Here is a 19807-nt window from a genome sequence, read left to right on the forward strand (position 1 = left end):
TTTGTAGATGCTGTTAGATTACTTTCCAGGAACGTTGCAACAATTCACACTCCCATCTGATCTGATTTTCCCTCAGTACAAGTGAAGTTGAACATCTTTTCATACTTTTTTTGGCAATTTGCATTTTCTATTTTATTTAACACTTATTTAGTTCATTTTCTCATTTTTTCTTTAAATTATTTGCCTTGATATTTTTTCTGTTGTGGATTTTAGAAACATTTTTCTAGTCTTTCAGTTAGCCTTTGATTTTATTCTCCTTCCAATTCTTGCCCACTTAATCTAAAAATACCCTTCTCTATGCCTTAATCAAGAAATCCCACCTGTCAGTTCCTCTAATATAGTATTTTGAAACAGATATTTCTCTCTTATTGCTCATTCTAAATCCATCATTGCCTGCCTGATGGGTCTCAATGGCTTAATCTATCAGTTAGTATAGGTTAGATTATGCAGCAGTAACAAATGATCCCTCAAATCTCAGTGACTTACAAAAAAGTTTTATTCTTGCCTTACAATATGTCCACTGATTTTTTTCAGTTACAGCTATTGACACAGTCTTTATCTGGAATATTGTTGGTCATCTAGGCAAAGGGACAGAGAGCATAAAAGCTTCAGCTGTAACTGACACATTAGTTTTGCTCACATTTCACTGACCAAAATTAGTCACATAGCCATGCTTAAGTTCACTACAGCAAACAAATGAAATCTATCTACAAGGCAAATCACTGAATACCTATGAAGAGTTATCAGTCTACTATACACACACAAGGATGTGTGTGGGCAATGGAAAGGTCATATCACAAGTCATATAGAGGCATTTACTTGAAGGAAGTAAACCAAAACAAAAAGGAAGAAACAGAACAGGCGGCTCCCAGTGTCAGTGGAATCAAATGGCTTGTCCCAGTGCTGCTTTTATTCTTCTACGGAGAGGTACACAAGGGTCAACTTCCTGGGGCACTTCAGGCAGCCCCTGGACTGATCTTTTCCCTAAGTTCAGATGGAGACTCTGGAGGCTGCTGGCTCCCCAGTCTGTCTCTGGCACAGTACATCAGTGCACAGATGTGTCCCTGTGCCTGAATCACAATGCCCCACATCATCCTCTCAAGAACCTGAAGCCTCAGATGAGATCCCTTTCAGGATCAGGCCTCTCTTTAGAAAAGAGAAGTAGTCAAGGATGTTTGTCCAGAAAACATTTCTAACTTAACATTTTGTTCTTGGTCATTTCATTTTGGCTTCTTTCTCTAGTCAAGAAGTTTTCTAAAAGCTCATCCTAAATCCTTCACATCTTTGCCACCCACCATCCCACCATGTGTCTGGAGGTCTCATCTCTCTTGTGACGTGATCACCAAGTTTTATTTACCATCACTGTGGCAATCATTAGTGCTGCTCTCTGATACCTGGTTCTCTTCTCTTTCTGGAAGCCTGATAGGATGCACTTCCTGGCTCCCCTGAGGCTGGTTCTGTGGTAGTTTGACATGAATTGTGAGTAGAGCTGATGTTTGTCACTGTTGGCTTGAGAATGTATTAATGTGAGATGTTCTTTTCCTCTGGAAAAAGCCATCCATATTTTAGGATTATATTAATTGTTGCATAGTCTAGCCTATGTTGACTAAAACTATCATCCCTTTTCAGGTATTTAAAATACATGACTCAGACACATAATAATCTTTGATATGTCTTTAGACACAACGGGTAGACAATGTTCCATAACTTTTAAGGGACAGATAGTCCCAACACTCTTATCTTTCTAAGTCACATTTAAATTAGCTCAAGCATCCAGATGCCATTTAGATGGAAATTCAGAATAAATCTACTGGGCGTTTCCCCCATAGCCTACTTTGATTTTTTGCATACCTTTTGTATCACAGTTACATAGAGTATATATTGAAAACAGACTCACATAGTACTCCTCAAATCAGAACCTCTGGAAGTAGGACTCAATATGCCCCCAAATCACTTTATGACCCCTTGTTCCTTACTGTCTGCCTGCAGTGGAGGCGGGAGAGGCTCCCACCACTGCGATGCGCTCACCAGCCATGAGCCCACTCCCCCGAAACTGACCACCAGGGGGCAGCTCCTGCGTTGAGCGTCTTCCCCCTGGTGCTCAGTGTGCGTCATAGCGACCAGTCGTTCCGCAGCTGGGTTGATTTGCATATTAGCTTTTTATTATATAGGATAGTCACCATTTTGTATGTTACATCCCCATGACTTATTTATTTTATAACTAGGTAAGTTTGTATAGTTTAGCAACCCCCCAACTCTGGCAATCATCACTCTGTGTTCTGTACCTATGAGATTTACTTTATTTTTTATTTTTTAAAGTTTATTGGAGTAACTTTGATTTATAACATTATACAAATTTCAGATGTACAACCTCATCATTTGACACCTAAATATACTCTATTGTGTGCTATAATTGAAGAATTATAGTCTCCTTCCATCACCATACATCTGACCGCCTTTATTCTCTTCATCCTCCCTGAGAGAGCCTAGTAAGCCAGGACAGGTGGAAGAGGGAAACTGAGACTACTTTACTATTTTATTTTTTTAGATTCCACATATAATAAGATCCCATGATATTTGTGTGGTTTTCTTTTTTTTTGGTCTGACTTATTTCACTTAGCATAAAGCCATCAAGGTCCATCCAGGTTGTTGCAGATGTCAAGATTCCATTCTCTTTTTTTGCCGAAACCGGTTTGGCTCAGTGGATAGAGCGTCAGCCTGCAGACTGGAGGGTCCCAGGTTCGATTCCGGTCAAGGGCATGTGCCTGGGTTGTGGGCACATCCCCAGTGGGAGATGTGCAGGAGGCAGCTGATCGATGTTTCTTTCTCATCGCTGTTTCTAGCTCTCTATCTCTCTCCCTTCCTCTCTGTAGAAAATCAATAAAATATATTTAAAAAAAAAAAGATTCCATTCTTTTTATGGCTAAATAATATTCCATTGTATATATATATATATATATACCACATGATGGTGGACAGAGGGAGCAACCTGCAGGCAATCCATGATTTTCCTTAAAAAACAATTTTTAAAAATAAATTTAAAAAATTAGGTTTTCAAGTTCTATCCGACAGAGCAGAGGGTCTGCAAACTCACAGACACATCATTTATTATTATTTTTTTTACAAAGTTCATGTTAGTTACCTACATTTAGAGCAGTGGTTCTCAACCTTGGCTACACATTAGAATCACCTGGGAATCTTTTTAAAATCCTGATTTCTGGGCCTCATCCTCGGAAATTCTGTTTCTTTGACAACATTAATAACAAAGAAACAGAATTTCTGGAGGATGAGGCCCAGAAATGAGGATTCTAAAAAGATTCCCAGGTGATTCTAATGTGCAGCCAAGGTTGAGAACCACTGATTTAGAGGTAACTAACGTGATAAATTTTCAAATCTGGCAACCCCAGATGCTCATACTACCACATGAAAGCAATCTGCTGGGCTGTAGAGCAGTTACCCTCCCATGTGCTGGATCGGGGCCAGAACAGAGTTGCTTTCTGCAAACTCCCCCTTAAAGACTTTTTTTTTTTTATTAGTAGTTAAGGCATTACAAAAAAATATGGAACGCTTCACGAATTTGCGTGTCATCCTTGCGCAGGGGCCATGCTAATCTTCTCTGTATCATTCCAATTTTAGTATATGTGCTGCTGAAGCGAGCACCCCCTTAAAGACTTTTGAAATAAATCACCACCTCTCCTTGCCTCCTGCTTTGTGCTGGTTCCTGGAACAGGTTGTTGTCCTGACCTGGTCAAGGATGTACTTTCCCAAATCTGACAGCACTCAGGTACGAGTACCTGTGACAATTCCCAGTGCTGCTGGGATCCACTTTGTCTTGCGGCCTCCCAAGACATCCAATGTATGTAAACTTCCCTTAATAAACTCTATTGATTACCAGATGGAGTGGCCAGCCTCTTTCTTCAGTCGTTCCCTGCCCTTTGCTTACAGAGGTAGGTTTCAGACTTGGGGCTTTTCCCTAGTCTGTATGTACTAACAATAATATATGAGGATTAGATGAGCAAATGTAACAGACGATGGCATGTGTAACAAATAAATGTTTCCCCTTGGATCTGATGGGAAAGTAAATTAGTCTTGCATTCAATTTTTCACGTGTTCCCCTTTCCTCCCTAACTAAGTACACTGTTTGGAAGTAGTTGTACATAAATATTCATTGAGATCACAACAAAACCACTTAGAAAGAATGTTAAATGATCAGCACTGGCTTAGGACAACTCCCGCTGTTTTTTTATCATCATGGGAATGCCTGGGTATAGCTATTCCATTTTTTGAGGCGCAGTGTCTACCTGAGAGAGTTGGTAAATACAATATCTTGGTATCAATTAGGCAAAACTGATCACTCCCTCACCTGTAAAACTTTATACATCCTTCATTTCATTTCATACAGACTTATAATATAGCATATATACATTGTTACAGTTATAGTTTGTTGAATTTATGCCTTGCTTTGTTTAAGAAAGAGCTGTGGCAATTAGTTACATACTTATGTGTTTATCTTCTTCCCCAAAAGGAGAGTTCCTTGAATAACTGTGTCATATCCATATACTACTCTCACTGTTTGGTGAGGTGATCTGAGTAGGATTTCAAATGTGCTGTTATAAGCAAATGAGTCTAATATAACGTTGAGGGGATTATCTAGGAATTTATGTGAAAATCAGACTCAGCCTGATTCTTCCCGTTGGCAGATGAGAAAAACCAAAACCTGGGAATAGAATAGTTAAGTGATTTGCCGGAGGTTATCTAGCCAGACTCTGAAACTTGCATCAACCGGTCCAGAGGCCAATCCACCATATCGACCTGCTTTTCAGAACCCAGTAATTTGGTGTCTGTCTCTACTGCCTCACTACAGCTGCTATTGTTAGTTATCAAACACTTTTGTGTTACTAAATCCAGTCACTGCTTTTCGCCCTTGAAATACTTGACCTATTTGTGGTCTCTGCCCTGCGGACCATCTCCATCTTGCAATTCTTTCCTACCGTGGCTTCAGAGGCATTCCCCACCTACTTCTTTACTCTCTCTGGCCATTCTACCTCAGACTTTTCTTGGGCTTCTGTTCATTTGCCTTCCTTTTTAAGTGTTTCCTGGGCTCTATTGCTGGTTCTCTTTATTGTTTCTTCTATATTTTCTCCCTGATCTATGCCTAGGACTTACATTACCAATAGTAGTTAATGTCTTCCACAACTATTTTATTTTAACTCACTGTCTCACCATTCACAGACCTGTGTAATTCTACTGCCCATTAGATAGTTCCCTCTAGATGTGGAGGTTTCCTCCATCAAGTCACAATCACGGCAGTAATCTTGGAGGGAACCTAATTAATTGCACTCTTCTTTTCCAGATAAAGGAGAGTGCAGCCAGCGACAAACGATCATCTTCACCACTGACTGTATTAGTTTCCTATTGTAAAAAAATTACCACAAGCTTAGGGGCTTAATACACAAATTTATTATCTTACAGTTTTGGAGATCAGTAATCTTGAAATCAAGGCTGGGCTGTGTTCTTTCTGGGGGTTCTAGGAGAAATTATTTCCTTGCCTTTTCCAGCTTCTAGAGGATGCCTGCATTCCTGGCTCCATCTTCAAAGCCAGCGGTACAGACTGTCCAAATCTCTCTGATCTCTGCTTCCATCATCCTATTTCCTTTTCTGACTATGGCTCTCCTGTCTCCAGCCCAGCCTGATTCCAAGATAATCTCGCCATTTCAGAATCCTTAATTAAATCACGGATGCAAAGTCCCTTTTACCATGTAAAGTTAACATATTCACAGGTTCTAGACGAGTAGGACATGAACATCTTTGGGGCATTATTCTGTACTAGAGGCCCAGTGCACAAAATTCGTGCACAGGTGGGGCCCCTTAGGGTGGCCTGCGGAGATCGGGCCCTAGCTTGCACCCCCCAGCCTCACAGCCCTGCAGCCCCGCCTGGTACCCTGCCTGGGCCTAGCGCTGCCCGTTTGCCAGCCCACCCCCCCACCTCTGGTCACTGTGTGCCGGGTGACTGGCAGGTGATCAGGGCCCCCGCTTGCATCTGCCTTGGCCTGGTGCTGCCCGCTTGCCGGCCCCACCCCCCGCTGCTGCCACTGGTCACCCTCTGCGGGGTGATCATTTGGGGCTGGGCCCCCTGCTCGGCTCCCTCAGCTGCTGGTCACCATCTACAGGGTGACCGGGCCCTTGCTCGCACCCACGTTGGCCTGCCACCCGTTCACCTGCTCCACCATCCTGCCGTGGTCTGGCTCCCGAAGGGCCCATTGGGGCCAGCAGTTTCTACTGCCGCATGGCCAATGCCCACCATATTCTGTGCCGCCCCCTGGTGGTCAGCACATGTCATAGCGAGCAGTCAAACTCTTGGTGGGTTGAATTCCTGCCCAAGGGGACAATTTGCATATTAGGATTTTATTATATAGGATACTACAACTGGAAAAGTATTGGATATTATCTGTAGACAGAGAGCTTCCTAATGCCAAACTCTGGAATTAAATAGGTTTACTAACTCTGTAGCCCTGGACCAGGCACCCTCAACCCCGCCCCAAGGCCCTGCTCCTGGAGGAGAGAAGAACACCAGGACAGCTGTGTGAAGGCAGCTTCCTTTGGGTACACATTCTTTTTTTCTAAATTCACCAATCAGGGAGGAGTGAGCTGGAGGCAGGCGCAGCGGGAGGCCACGAATATTAATGGATGTCACTCCATATGGAAGGAGACATCATGAGTGAAGAATAAGTGTTTCCCCAATAAACATTTATATTTGAACTCATCATCATAGCCCACAAGTCTAGTCATCCCCCTAGGACTGCCACTACTCGTAACTTAGGTCAGAAACCTTTGGACAGCCGGGAGACTGTTTTCTTTGCATCTTGCTAAATGTTTCCACCATCCACCCCAGCAGCATCCATATCAGAAATGTGGCCTACACATTTAGTCCCCTCAGCGCTGCCCATTCTACCACCTTAACCACGCTCACATCTACCCCTTCCCGTTGCCAATGATTATCATCGCCAATGAGTTGGTTCTGCTCCTTGCTTCTTATCTGGAGTACAGCAATGGCCTCAAAACTAATCTCCCTGCCCCAAGCCTTATTCTTCCTGTCCATTTTCATGTTCACACCTTCACGCGGGAAGCTTCTTTTGCCTGGAATTATGTCCTCTCCAGTTACTCTCTCCAAAATCCCGCACTGGAATCTGACTGGAAGGCCGTTTTTTTTTTTGTTAATCCTCATAGGAGGGTATTTTCTCCATTGATTTTCAGAGAGAGGGAGAGGAAGGAAGGGGGATGTGAGAGAGATTCATCAGTTGGCTGCTTGCCCCCACCCAGGCCAGAGGTGGAGCCTGCAACCCAGGGACATGCCCTTGACCAGACTCCAACCCACGACCCTTCAGCCCGCGGGCCTGTGCTCCACCGAACCAAACCGGCGAGAGCCCCAAGTCCATTCTTGATTGCTTTTGTTTGACTGCCTTCTCTGACGGTAAAGCTTTACAGAGCACCTTTCCTTCAGCCTCACCACTCTCCGATGCAGGCTGGATGGGCACGGTTATCCGTCCCTACTTATAGGATGAGGAAACCGAGAGTCAGGGGAATTCAAGGCTGGGCCCACTGCCCCTCCTCCGAGTCAGCGACGGTCCCTCGCCGCCTTCCACCTTCAGCGCGCAGTCAGCCTGGTTGGCTTTCCCCCTTTGAGAACCATCCGCCCTTCGCAGAAGTCCTCTATGGCTCCCGCGCCCGTCTGCACGAGGCCACTGCTCTCTGCACCATAGGCGCCCCGTAGACTCGCGGGACGCGATCAAGCCGGGGACCTTCCCATTCGCAGTGATGAGCTCGGTGACGCCACACAGTGACGTATGGTGACGTCACTTACCCGGAGCCAGGTGCCGAAGGGCAGCCACACCCTGGGCCCCAGCTCCGAAGGGCAAGGGGTCGGGTGGGTGCGGAAAACCAGCACAACCCGCCTGAGGCGACCTCCGGGCCCGAAACACTGGGACACCGCCCGCCGGCCGCCCAGCGGTTGCTTAGTGACGCCAGCGCGCCAAAGCGCGTGCGCGGCCACGGCGGTGTGCGTGAGAGCGGACGCGCGCCGCGGCGGCGGTGGCGGCGGCGGCGAGGACGGCGGCGACGGCAGGGGCCCAGGGGGCGGTGGCTTCGAGGGGGCTGCGAAGCCGGCGGAAGTGGCCTCTGAGCCGGCGGCTGGGTCGCAGAACTTGGTCGGGGTGAGTAGCCCGGGCCTCGCAGGGGAGGTGGGGCCTGGCCGCACCTGCTGCGCGGGCCGGGGCGCGGGGACGCACGCCCCCACCGCACCTGCGCGCGCCGCTCCACGCCCCTCCGCCGCTTCCTCCGCGGACGGGGGCTGACGAGGGTCAGTTTCGGGACGCGGGCGCTCTGGGAAGCGGCTGCGAGGGGCCGGCGGAGACTGTTGTTCTGAAAGGTTTAGTGAGAAGTAGGTGTCCGGGGGCGTCGGGGTGGCTCCGCCAGGCTCCCGGAATGAGTCAAGCCCGGAGGAGCCCGGGCTCCCAGAACGGCGCCTCATCCTCCCAGAGACGAGGCTGCCGAGACGAGAGGAGGCGGCACCACCAGGGACGCCGGGGTTGGGGTTCGGAAAGTTGGGCGCTGCCGGGGCCTTCGGCGCCGCTGCCCTGGGACGAGGAGCCGGTCGTTAAGTACCGAATTGTGAATCAGTGCCTGCGCGCGGCGTCGGACACACCCACGGCCGGGGGAAGGCGAGCTGTCAGAGGAGATAGGGGGCCAGCCCGCTCCCCAGAGCTCCCGACTTCACATGTATGTGCACGTTAGGCGTCATTCGCACCTAACGCTTGGTTCTGGGCATTCTTATCACGTGGTGGGGACAGATTTGTGGCCAAGGGGGCGGGAGTCTGCGTTCAGTCCTTCCTCGGAGATTCACATCAGCTGTTTTCTTTTCCCAGAAGGGAGGCACTGCTTTTCGTTTTTCTCAAACGCAGGACAGACTTGCCGTTTACTAAGTAGAAAGTACAGATCCTGTCCGGCGTGCGGGTTGGGGAGAGCTGGTGGCCAGACGGGCCCGAGGGAGACGGTGCGCTGGGCTTCTCCTGGGTACCCGTGTGCCGGCTGCCCTTACCGTCCCTGGGAGGAAGCGTCGGAGGGAGAGATGCCTGGAATCTGTAGCAAGATGAACTGTTCTGAAGTTTAGTCGTGATCCGTGCAAGAAAGTTACTTCTCAGTTACCCCTCGGCTGTAAAATTCTGTGATTCAGTTTCGTAACGGAGGATCTGTAAAGTATGCTGCCTGAAGTTCTTACATCAGGGAGCCAGTAGAAAACCCTGCCCTGTAATACTTCGAGTGCTCGAACTTCAGTGTCTCTTCCTCTCCGGAGTGCAATAGCGTTTTAGCACAGGAAGCACGTGTGGTTTCCATCATGGCTGTATGCCTTCAGTACTTACAAAAGCGCTTGCCACAGAATAGGCAAGCCGTAGATATTTGTTATATATCACGCCGTGTCAGTGGTGTATAGCAAGCATTTAGTTCAGCCCTTCAAGTAGTTAATACACGTGCCCCTCTCCCCAGTATTATGGGACATGTGGGAAGAGGATTGTTGGGATTTCTAATATATATATATATATAAATTTCTTTATTGATTAAGTTATTACATATGTGTCCTTATCCCCACATTACCCCCCATCCCCCCCCACTCATGCCTAATATATATTTTTTATTGATTTTTTAGAGAGAAAGGGAGAGGGAGAGAGAGAGATAGAAACATCAATTATGAGAGAAAATAATTGATCGGCTGCCTCCTGCACACCCCCCATTGGGGTTGAGCCCGAAACCCAGGCATGTGCCCTTGACCCTTGACGGGGATTGAACTGATGACCTTTCAGTCCACAGGCTGGCGCTCCACCCCCTGAGCCAAACCAGCCAGGGCGATTGTTGGGATTTCAAATGACATAGAAGACCTGGCTTTTATTCCCCCTGAAGAGCAAACAGCCTGGTTAGGAAAATAAAGCATATGTATAAAGATAATCATGAAACCAAATGGGGTAGTATGCGAACAAGTACTATGTGAGCTGCTGCACTTTACTAGTAAGTGCACTAGAAATTTAGAAAAGATGACAGACTGTGGTGTGCTAAGTTAATGAACATTTTGGAAGAGGTAAGATTTGAGCTGGTCTTTGAAAGAAGAGTAAACTTTGAATTAGAGAAGAGATAAGAAATCAGATGTTGAGAAATAGTGTGAATTTGGCTGTTGGGGGGATATATTGAGGAGACACTTGTCGGATGAGCGGAGCAGAAGGTCTCTGATAGGGGAACGTTGGAGATAGAAGGTTTAGCAGATTGGGAGGGGAAAGTGTTCAGGCTCAGGCAGGCTTTATCAGCATCCCACTGATAACAAGGTAAAGCCCTCTTGCTGGGTGGGATGGACGTTGAGCTCTCAAGTAGAGTCTTAACACGTTGAAGGGATATTACAGTTGACAGCAGGTTGTTGTGCACTTCTGATTTCTATTACTTACTCGAATAAATGCCTCACTAATGTGCATGTATCTTATGTGTTTAGTTAGCAGTGCATGTCCCCATTTCTAAAATCTACCTGATGTGCAAGGTCAGTGGTCGGCAAACTCATTAGTCAACAGAGCCAGATATCAACAGTACAACGATTGAAATTCCTTTTGAGAGCCAAATTTATTAAACTTAAACTATATAGGTAGGTACATTGTTATTAACTTAATTAGGGTACTCCTAAGCTGGCCTTTGCTAAAAACATCCTCAGTCTGATTGAGGTACGTTCGCTGAGGTCGACCCCTTCCAACTCTCCCATCCACACTCGTCTTGTATACTTGTTTCGTCGATCTCCTTTCGTTCATCCTCTCAGTATGTCTAAACCATCTCAACATGCCTTTCTCAATCCTCGACACTACATCTTCTTTCACTCCATAACATTCCCTAAAATTAACTTAATAAACTTTACTTAAAGTTTTAAGTCAACTTCGCACACGGTATTTTGTGGAAGAGCCACACTCAAGGGGCCAAAGAGCCGCATGTGGCTTGCGAGCCGCGGTTTGCCGACCACTGTGCTAGGTCCATTCCATTGGAAATTTATTGAAATGGTGTACTCAAAGCAATTATTTTGCCACTCTCATTCTCAGTGATACAGTTTTGAGTGGGATTCTCTCTCATAGTGTCCTGTGAGTTTATCAGTTACTGCTGATCCTGTAAAAACAACAAAAACAAAAACAAAAACAAAAACAATAATGTTAGCTGTGGAATCGACCACTGAATGCATGGGTGGGTGAAACAACAAATTGATGTTTTGTTTTCTCTTTCATCAATAAAAATTAAGAAAAATATTGACAAAAAGATTTGAGCAAATTAAATATGCTGCTGTTAAATATTGAATTGTTGGTCTTTACAGTATCTTTTGTTGTGGTTATGTTAAAATTCTTTTGAATGGTGTAAACCTGAAGTTGAATTGCTAACCGAAGATGTATAAAGTTGCAACACTAAATGTTGCATTATTTAACAACTCAGCAAATATTTATTGGGTGCTGGCTGTGGCTAAGCACTATGTTGGGTGCTGCAAAGACAAAGAATGAGACACAGTGTATTCCTGAGATACTAAGCATTTGTCTGAGGAGACAAACCACTAACCATGTTATGTTATGATAAGAGTTAATTACTTTTGGATTGAATAAAATGTAGAGGGAGTAGATTACTTTGGCTAGGAAAAAATTGATAGAGTCAGGAAAGCTTTAAAGATAAGAGGAATGAACTTGGTCCCGAAGGTTGAGTACAATTTTGCCACAAGTAAAAGGGAAAATAAGCATTCCAGGCAGAGGGGACAGCATAAGCCAGTTGCCAAAGATTAAAATTGAATAGGGTTTTGGAAAATCTTGAGTTGTTTCTTGTAGGCTTGTTATATGGCAGGAGTGTTGAGACAGGAAAGGTATGGTTGGGACCCAATTATGAAGGGGTCCTCCATTCCATTCATTTTTTAAAGTTGAATTTATTGGTGTGACATTGATTAATAAAATTAAATAGGTTTTAGGTGTACGATTTCTATAATATGTCATCTATATATTGCATTGTTGTGTTTACCACCCCAAGTCTGGTCTCCTTCCAATACCGTTTATCCCCCTTTTGCCCTCTTCTACCTCCTTCTCCCCCTTATATTCCCCCCTGGTAATCACTACACTGTAATCTGTGTCTATGATTTTTTTTTTTTTTTTTTTGCTTAGTCCCTTCACCTTTTTCACCCAGTCCCCCCATCCACTGCACTCTGACAGCTGTGAGTCTTTCCTCTGTATCTGTGAGTCTGTTTCTATTTTGTTTGTTTATTTTGTTTGTTAAATTCTACATATAAGTGAAATCATATGGTATTTGTCTTTCTCTGACTGGCTTATTTCACTTAGCATAATGCTCTCCAGGTCCATCCATGCTGTCTCAAAAGGTCAGATTTCCTTCTTTTTATGGCTGAGTAATATTCCATTGTGTAATGTACTACAGCTTTTTTATCCACTCATCTGGTGATGGGCACTTGGGTTGTTTCCAAATCTTGCCTATTGTAAATAATGCTGAAATGAACAGCATTTATTAGGGTGGATATATTCTTTTGAATTAGTATTTCAGGTTTCTTCAGATATACTCCCCAAAGTGGAATCCCTGGATCCTAAGGCAGTTCTGCTTTTAATTTTTTTAGGTAACTTCACACTGCTTTCCACAGTGGCTGCATCAATCTGTATTCCCACCAGCAATACATGAAGGTTTCCTTTTCTCCACAACCTTGCCAACACTTATTGTTTGTTGATTCTATATAATAAAAGACTAATATGCAAATCGACCGAATGGCAGAATTATTGGTTGCTATGACACGCACTGACCACCAGGGGGCAGACGCTCAATGCAGGAGCTGCCCCATGGTGGTCAGTGTGCTCCCACAGTGGGAGCGCTGCTCAGCTAGAAGCTGGGCTCATGGCTGCCGAGCGCAGTGGTGGAGGTGGGAGCCTCTCCTGCCTCCATGGCAGCACTAAGGATGTGCTGGAGAGCGAGTCTAAGCCGGCAGTTGGACATCCCCCAAGGGCTCCTGGACTGTGAGAGGGTGCAGGTGGGGTTAAGGGACCCCCCACAAGTGCACGAATTTCGTGCACCGGGCCTCTAGTTTATTAATAACCATTCTGACTTAATTTGCATTTCTCTAATGATTAGTGAGGTTGAGCATCTTTTCATATGTCTATTGACATCTGTATGTCCTCTTTGGAGACGTGTCTATTCTGGTCCTTTGCCCATTTTAAAATTGGATTGCTTGTTATTTTTGATGTTGAGTTATCTGAGTTCTTTATAAATTTTGGATATAAACTCTTATCAGATATATCATTGGCAAATATGTTCTCTCATTCAATGGGTTGTCTTTTCAGTTTGTTGATGGTTTACTTTTGCTGTGCAAAAATTTTTTAGTTTGATGTCTCATTTGTTTATTTTTTCTTTTGTTTCCCTTGCCCAAGGAGATATATCAGAAAAAAAATGTTGCTTTGAGAAACACAAGATTTTACTGCCTGTGTTTTCTTCTAGGACCTTTATGGTTTTGAGAAGGGGTCCTCAAACTACGGCTCGCGGGCCACATGCAAATACAAATATTGTATTTGTTCCCGTTTTGTTTTTTTTTACTTCAAAATAATATATGTGCAGTGTGCATAGGAATTTGTTCATAGTGTTTTTTTAAACTATTGTCCGGCCCTCCACCGGTCTGAGGGACAGTGAACTGGCCCCCTGTTTAAAAAGTTTGAGGACCCCTGGTTTTGAGTCTTACATTCAAGTCTTTAATCCACTTTGAATGTATTTTTGTGTATGGTGTAAAAAGGTGGTCTAGTTTCATTTTTTCGTCCAATTTTCCCAACATTTATTGAATAGACTATCTTTATCCAATTATATGTTCTTGCCTCCTTTGTCAAATATTAATTGACCATAAAGATATGGGTTTATTTCTGGGCTCTCTATTCTGTTCCATTGATCTATATGTCTGCTTTTAATATGCCAGCACCATGCTGTTTTGATTATTAGGGCTGTGTAGTAGAGTTTGATATCCAGTAGAGTGATTCCTCCAACTTTGATTGTTGTGGCTATTAGGGGTCTTTTGGGGTCATATGCATTTTGAAATATTTGTTCTAATTCTGTGAAATATGCCATTGGTATCTTGATAGAAATTGTGTTGAATCTATAGGTTGCTTTGGGTAGTATGGACATTTTAATGATGTTAATTCTTCCTATCCATGACCATGGTATATGCTTCCATTTATTTGTATCTTCTTTTTCTTTGTTCAGTGTCTTATAATTTTCTGAGCACAGGTCTTTTGCATCCTTGGTTAAATTTATTCCCAGTTATTTTATTATTTTTTGATGCAATTGTAAATGGGATTGTTTTCTTAGCTTCCTTTTGTGACAGTTCACTATTGGTGTATTGAAATGCAGTTGATTTCTGTATATTTATTTTGTGTTCTGCTACTTTACTGAATTTATCAGTTCTTATACTTTTCTTTTGAATGGAATCTTTAGGGTTCTTTGTATACAGTGTCATGTCATCTGCAATGACAGTTTTACTTCTTCCTTTCCAATTTGGATGCCTTTTATTTCTTCTTCTTGTCTGATTGTGGCTAGTTCTTCCAATACTATCTATCTATCTCTATATAAAACCCGAATATGCAAATAGACCAAATGGCGGAACAACCGAACAACTGAACAGTTGGTTGCTGTGACATGCACTGACCACCAGGTAGAGCACACAGAACATGGTGGGTGTCGGCATCAGGCGGCAGACAGAGGAACATGGCGGGCATCGGCCATGGCGGGATGGTGGAGCAGGTGAGTGGGGGCTCCAGATCAAGGTGGGGTGCCTGTTGCTGTCATTGGGGCGAGCCTCTGGTGGTCACTGAAAATTTTTTGCTCCTGCACACCGTGGTCCTGCCGGGTGCTTGCACCTGCTGCCGGCACCTGTACCTGCCGCTGGCGCTGGCCCTGCTCACACCCACTGCTGGCACCCAGTGCCGGTCCAGATCGCTTGGCGCTGTCAGCAGGTGCGAGTGGCGGGTGCCGGCCCTTATCGCCCCTGAGGCTTCTCCGCCTTCCCCTGCTCCTGAGGGGTGATCAGGGCAGCAGCCACTGCTTGCACCCGCTGACAGCGCCAGTGCTGCTAGCACCCACTGCTGGCTCTGGCCCCAATCACTCTGTGCCATCAAGGGGTGCGAGCGAGGCCTTTATCGTCACAGCGTGGGAGCAGCAGCGGTGGGAGCTGGGCTGCTGGTAGACAGGACAGGGGGCCATGGCAGGAGGGGCCAGGCAGGGGCGCAGAGGATGGGCCGAGACCCGCTCCTGTGCCCATTGCAGCCTTGCGGCCCCCAGTTCCTTTCAAGGTCCATGAATTCGTGTACTGGTCCTCTAGTCCTATACAATAAAAGGCTAATATGCAAATCGACCGAATCGCAGAATGACTGGTCGCTATGACACACACTGACCCCCAGGGGGCAGACACTCCGTGCAGGAGCTGGTAGTCAGTGTGCTCCCACAGGGGGAGTGCCGCTCCGCCAGAAGCTGGGCTCACGGCTGGCGAGCGCAACGGGTGGCAGGAGCCTTTCCCACTTCTGTGGCAGTGCTAAGGTGTCCAACTGATGGTTCAGACATCCCCTGAGGGCTCCTGGACTGCGAGAGGGTGCAGGCCGGGCTGAGGGACCGCTCCCCCCAAGTGCATGTGGCCTTCTAGTGTTGAATAAGAGTGATGAAAGCGGACATCCCTATCTTGTTCCTCATCTTACAGGAAATGCTTGTAATTTTTGCCATTGATGAATTGTAGAGAAATTTTTGATACTACAATCTCCAGCCAGAAGTGAGTAATGACCAGCCAGAAGTGAGAAGTTAAAGAAGACTTGTGTAGCTTGAGTACCTGGCGATTATGATGACATTAAATTAGAAAATACAGGAGGAGGAACAGACTTGCAGTGGAGAGAAGAAATGATGGCATGCCAAAATTTTAAGGTCCCTGTTTGGAGTTTAGAGAGATCTACTACATAATTGGAAATACTACTCTAGATATAGTTTAGGAATAATTGTAATGTAAATGAGAGCCTTTGAGGCTATGGAAGTAGTACCACTAAGTAAGAGCATAGTGGTTAATGCTGTGGACTTTGGAGTCAGGAAAACCAAGGTCATATCTCAGTTGTGCCACTTATTTGGTTGGAGTGGGTGACCTTGGGCAAGTTACTTAACATCTCTAAGCCTAAATTTCTTTTGAAATGTGGGGCTGATACTTAAATTCTTGTACAGATTAAGTAAGATAGCATGTGCACAATGATTAGCACAGCGCCTAGCTTATAAATGCTTAATAAATGACAGCTGTTGCTAGTAGTAGTAGTAATATTATAGTTGTAGAGAAGATGGAGAACTGGAAAGAACAAGGACTGGAACTTTTAGAAATCAACATGTAGATCAAACTTAGATTGGTTCTTAAACTCGAGCATGCATCAGAAATACCTAGAGGCCTTGATAAAACAGATTTCTGGGCCCTGCCCTGATAGTTTCTGATTCAGTAGGTCTGAGTGGGGCTCAAGAATTTATATTTTGAACAACTTCTCAGGTGATGATGATGCTATTTTCAGGACCACACATTGAGAAATACTGACTTAGAGTATGCGTGAAAGAAGAAAAACCAGCATCGAGACTAACAAAAGAGGCTGGGGTTGATAGAGAACCAGAAGAGAGTTTAGAGACGGATAAGGAAGTAACAGCCTGCAGACTCTCCAGACCCACCAGTCTGCTTTACAAGTCCATAAACCTCATCTGATCTTACTTCTCTCTTCTGCGGAATTTGGCATAATGCTTGGCAGGCAGTATTAGTTTGAATGAACCTTTGAAGTTTCTTAATACTGTTCTTGTGTGTGATTGCATGTACTTCACATAGATTTTATTCATCCTCATATTTCTGCTGAATCACAGAAAAGGCATGGTTTCTAATTTTACACGTGTACAGCAAATTTCTTTCAAATAGTTGATGTATAGATGTATTTGCTGGTATGCTTTGGATCTTAGGACTTTTGCATGGAGCACAAATGTTAGTCCTAATCTCTGATAGGGAGCTATAAGGAAGTCTGTATAGGAAATCAAACAATAGTTGTACAAAGATAAGCATACTGTAAAGAGATTTTAGGAGTTAAAATTAGCAACTCACCATGCTTCTTGTTCTTGGCCTCTTGTTCTCTCACATTTATTCTTTCTTCTAACACTCATTAAGTATTTACTATGTGCCAGAAGCTGTGCACAGTGCTGGGGATTGAGAAATGATTGTTGCTTTGGGCATCTAATACTAGCTTTGGTTAGGGGGTATGATACTATCTGCATGAGTGAGCACACACATTGTCAGGGGGAAGATCTGATGCCTGAATTTTATAATCTCAAGAATATATTGGTATGAGCAGACATCAACGACTTAAAGTTAAATTTAGCCTATGTATGCAAGGAGCCATGAAAAAAAATAGAGATAAACAAAATGTTTTAAGCAATCAAAGAATATATAATGTGGTAGAGGAGTAAAAAACATATTTACAGTACTGTATGGAATATGCTAAGTGCTATGTAAACATTAATCACAGACTAGGTTTGCCAATGCTTGTTGAGTGCCTGAGTGTTCAGGTTTGATTTTTAACTCATAAGCTGCTGTAATGTTCCAGAAACTAAATGACATAAATCCACATTAATCTCCTAGGCCAGTGCTCGGCAAACTCATTAGTCAACAGAGCCAAATATCAACAGTACAACGGTTAAGATTTCTTTTGAGAGCCAAATTTTTTAAACTTAAACTATATAGGTAAGTACATTGTTATTAAGTTAATTAGGGTACTCCTAAGGCAGTGATGGCGAACCTATGACACGCATGTCAGAGGTGACACGCGAGCTCATTTTTTTGGGTTGATTTTTCTTTGTTAAATGGTATTTAAATATATAAAATAAATATCAAAAATATAAGTCTTTGTTTTACTATGGTTGCAAATATCAAAAAATTTCTATATGTGACACGGCACCAGAGTTAAGTTAGGGTTTTTTAAAATGCTGACACGCCAAGCTCAAAAGCTTTGCCATCACTGTCCTAAGGCTTAGGAAGAGCCACACTCAAGGGGCCAAAAAGCCGCATGTGGCTCGCGAGCCGCAGTTTGCCGACAACGGTCCTAGGCAGTCTTTTACATCTTTGTATCATACAAAAAAAATATTCCGGCAATCTGTGCCTTTATTTTCTTGATTTTGGAAATGTATCTATATATATAAAAGCCTAAGCAACCGGCCCACCAGCCGACCTGCCGGTAGCTATGACACGCACTGACCACCAGGGGCAGAAGCTCAATGCAGGAGCTGCAGAGTGACAGCAACTTTGCAGAGTACCCTCTCACACTCCAGGACCCCTTGGGGGATGTCAGACTGCCGGTTTCGGCCTGATCCCTGCAGGCCAGGCCGAGGGACCCCACCTGCCAGAGGGACCTCCGCTCACTCCGCAGACACCCTTTGAGCCTCAGCGCTGCCCCAGGTTAGGCTGGCTGGGGAGGGATCATGGGAGGTTGGCTCCAGGGTGTGTCCAGCCCCACTCGCCCAGTCCTGCTCTGCTGGCCACCTTCTAATTAATTTACTTTCAATGTGCACAAATCCGTGCATCGTGCCTCTAGTTTATAATACATGCAAACAAAAAGGTCATTTATAACTAGCTACTGCTTATCGAGTAGGTGCATTATGCTATGCCTTTTCTATATGTCATTTTGTCTTTATAATTATAACCTTATAAAATGGTTATTATACCCATTTTGCTAATAAGACAACTGAAATTCCGAATGGGAGAATGGTTTTCCTGCAGTTTGTGGCCAGTGAGATGGGACAGGACTTTAGTCCCAGGCTTGGACTCCAGAGCCAGTGCTCTTCATGTCCATTCCAAGTGTTGGGGCCTTAGCAGGCTAATGTCCCAGGAAGCACTCCAGTCTTGTTTCCACTGACTTGGGAAAGTTATGGAGGAAGTTAGAATTTTAATAAAATGGATCAAAGACAATTTGATAATATTGTTAGGGATGAGGGGATATGGAGGAGGACATTAAAATGCTGATTGTCCTGTGAAGACATGCTGTACTTGACAAGAGATTTTGCATAAATGTTCAGATTTCACACTTCTCTATGTATAGGTGCAAAGTATTCTAGAGGAAGAACTGTACTTTTCCAAGCTAATGACATTTAAAATAAATTCAGAGTTTCTTTCTTTTTATTGAATTAAACTGGTTAACAACATTATACAGATTTCAGGTATACACTTTATTGTGTGTTCACCACCCCAAGTCAGATCTCCTTACATTAAAATTTATCTCCCTTATACCCCATCCCCACCCCCCAACCTGGCAATCACCATATTGTTGTCTGTGTCCAAGAGTTTTTCCTCTTTTTTCCTCCCTCAATCCCTCTATTGCCCTCCCCAGCTCTCCGAAACACCCCCACACAGTTGTCAGCCTGCTCTCTATGAATTTCTCTTTATTTGCTTGTTAGTTGATTTTATTTATTAGATTCCACATGTGAGTGAAATCATATGGTACTTGTCTTTCTCTGACTGGCTTATCCAGCACTCCTTTTTAGTAATTTACTGAAAAATATCTTGCTTTTCACCCCAAATAATGTGTACTTTAGATTTCCCAGCTAATCTCCCTTCTCTCCACAGAATTTACTCCTTCCACCCACTCAACTGTCTATTTTTTAATCTATTTATGAGTTAAATACTTGTTTGTAAATTCTATTTGTGGTATAATGTTTTTATTATGATTTGATTTATCTCTTT

At 44.3% G+C, this 19807-nt stretch overlaps 2 protein-coding genes and 1 non-coding gene across 5 annotated transcripts in view; 1 reads left to right on the forward strand and 2 right to left on the reverse strand.

The window, feature by feature from the left end:
• Positions 1–3553: 3553 nt before the first annotated feature.
• Positions 3554–3660, reverse strand: LOC132237886 (U6 spliceosomal RNA). The gene has a single exon (XR_009453680.1). It is a non-coding gene; the product is annotated as a U6 spliceosomal RNA (small nuclear RNA).
• A 1777-nt stretch (positions 3661–5437) lies between these two features.
• On the reverse strand, positions 5438–8527 carry LOC132237373 (uncharacterized). Its single transcript, XM_059701800.1, has 2 exons — positions 6198–8527; positions 5438–5722 (listed from the first exon to the last, which is right to left on the reverse strand). The coding sequence occupies exon 1, from the start codon at positions 8525–8527 to the stop codon at positions 7787–7789; it is 741 nt and encodes a 246-aa protein (XP_059557783.1). The 3' UTR covers positions 5438–5722; positions 6198–7786.
• The window catches only part of BTBD9 (BTB domain containing 9), a 454016-nt gene continuing 442275 nt past the window's right edge, over positions 8067–19807 (forward strand). Inside the window, exon 1 of one of the 3 annotated variants that reach the window (XM_059701796.1) lies at positions 8067–8210. Coding sequence is in view for 1 of the 3 variants with exons in the window: in XM_059701797.1 (XP_059557780.1) it covers positions 8482–8775 (294 nt within the window). In the remaining 2 variants the exon portion in view is untranslated. Of the gene's footprint in view, positions 8211–8335; positions 8438–8481; positions 8776–19807 lie in introns of those variants that run through there. The other 2 variants (XM_059701798.1, XM_059701797.1) reach the window with 2 other exon arrangements.

Source organism: Myotis daubentonii, chromosome 6, assembly GCF_963259705.1.
Source record: "Myotis daubentonii chromosome 6, mMyoDau2.1, whole genome shotgun sequence".
Lineage (NCBI taxonomy): Eukaryota > Metazoa > Chordata > Mammalia > Chiroptera > Vespertilionidae > Myotis > Myotis daubentonii.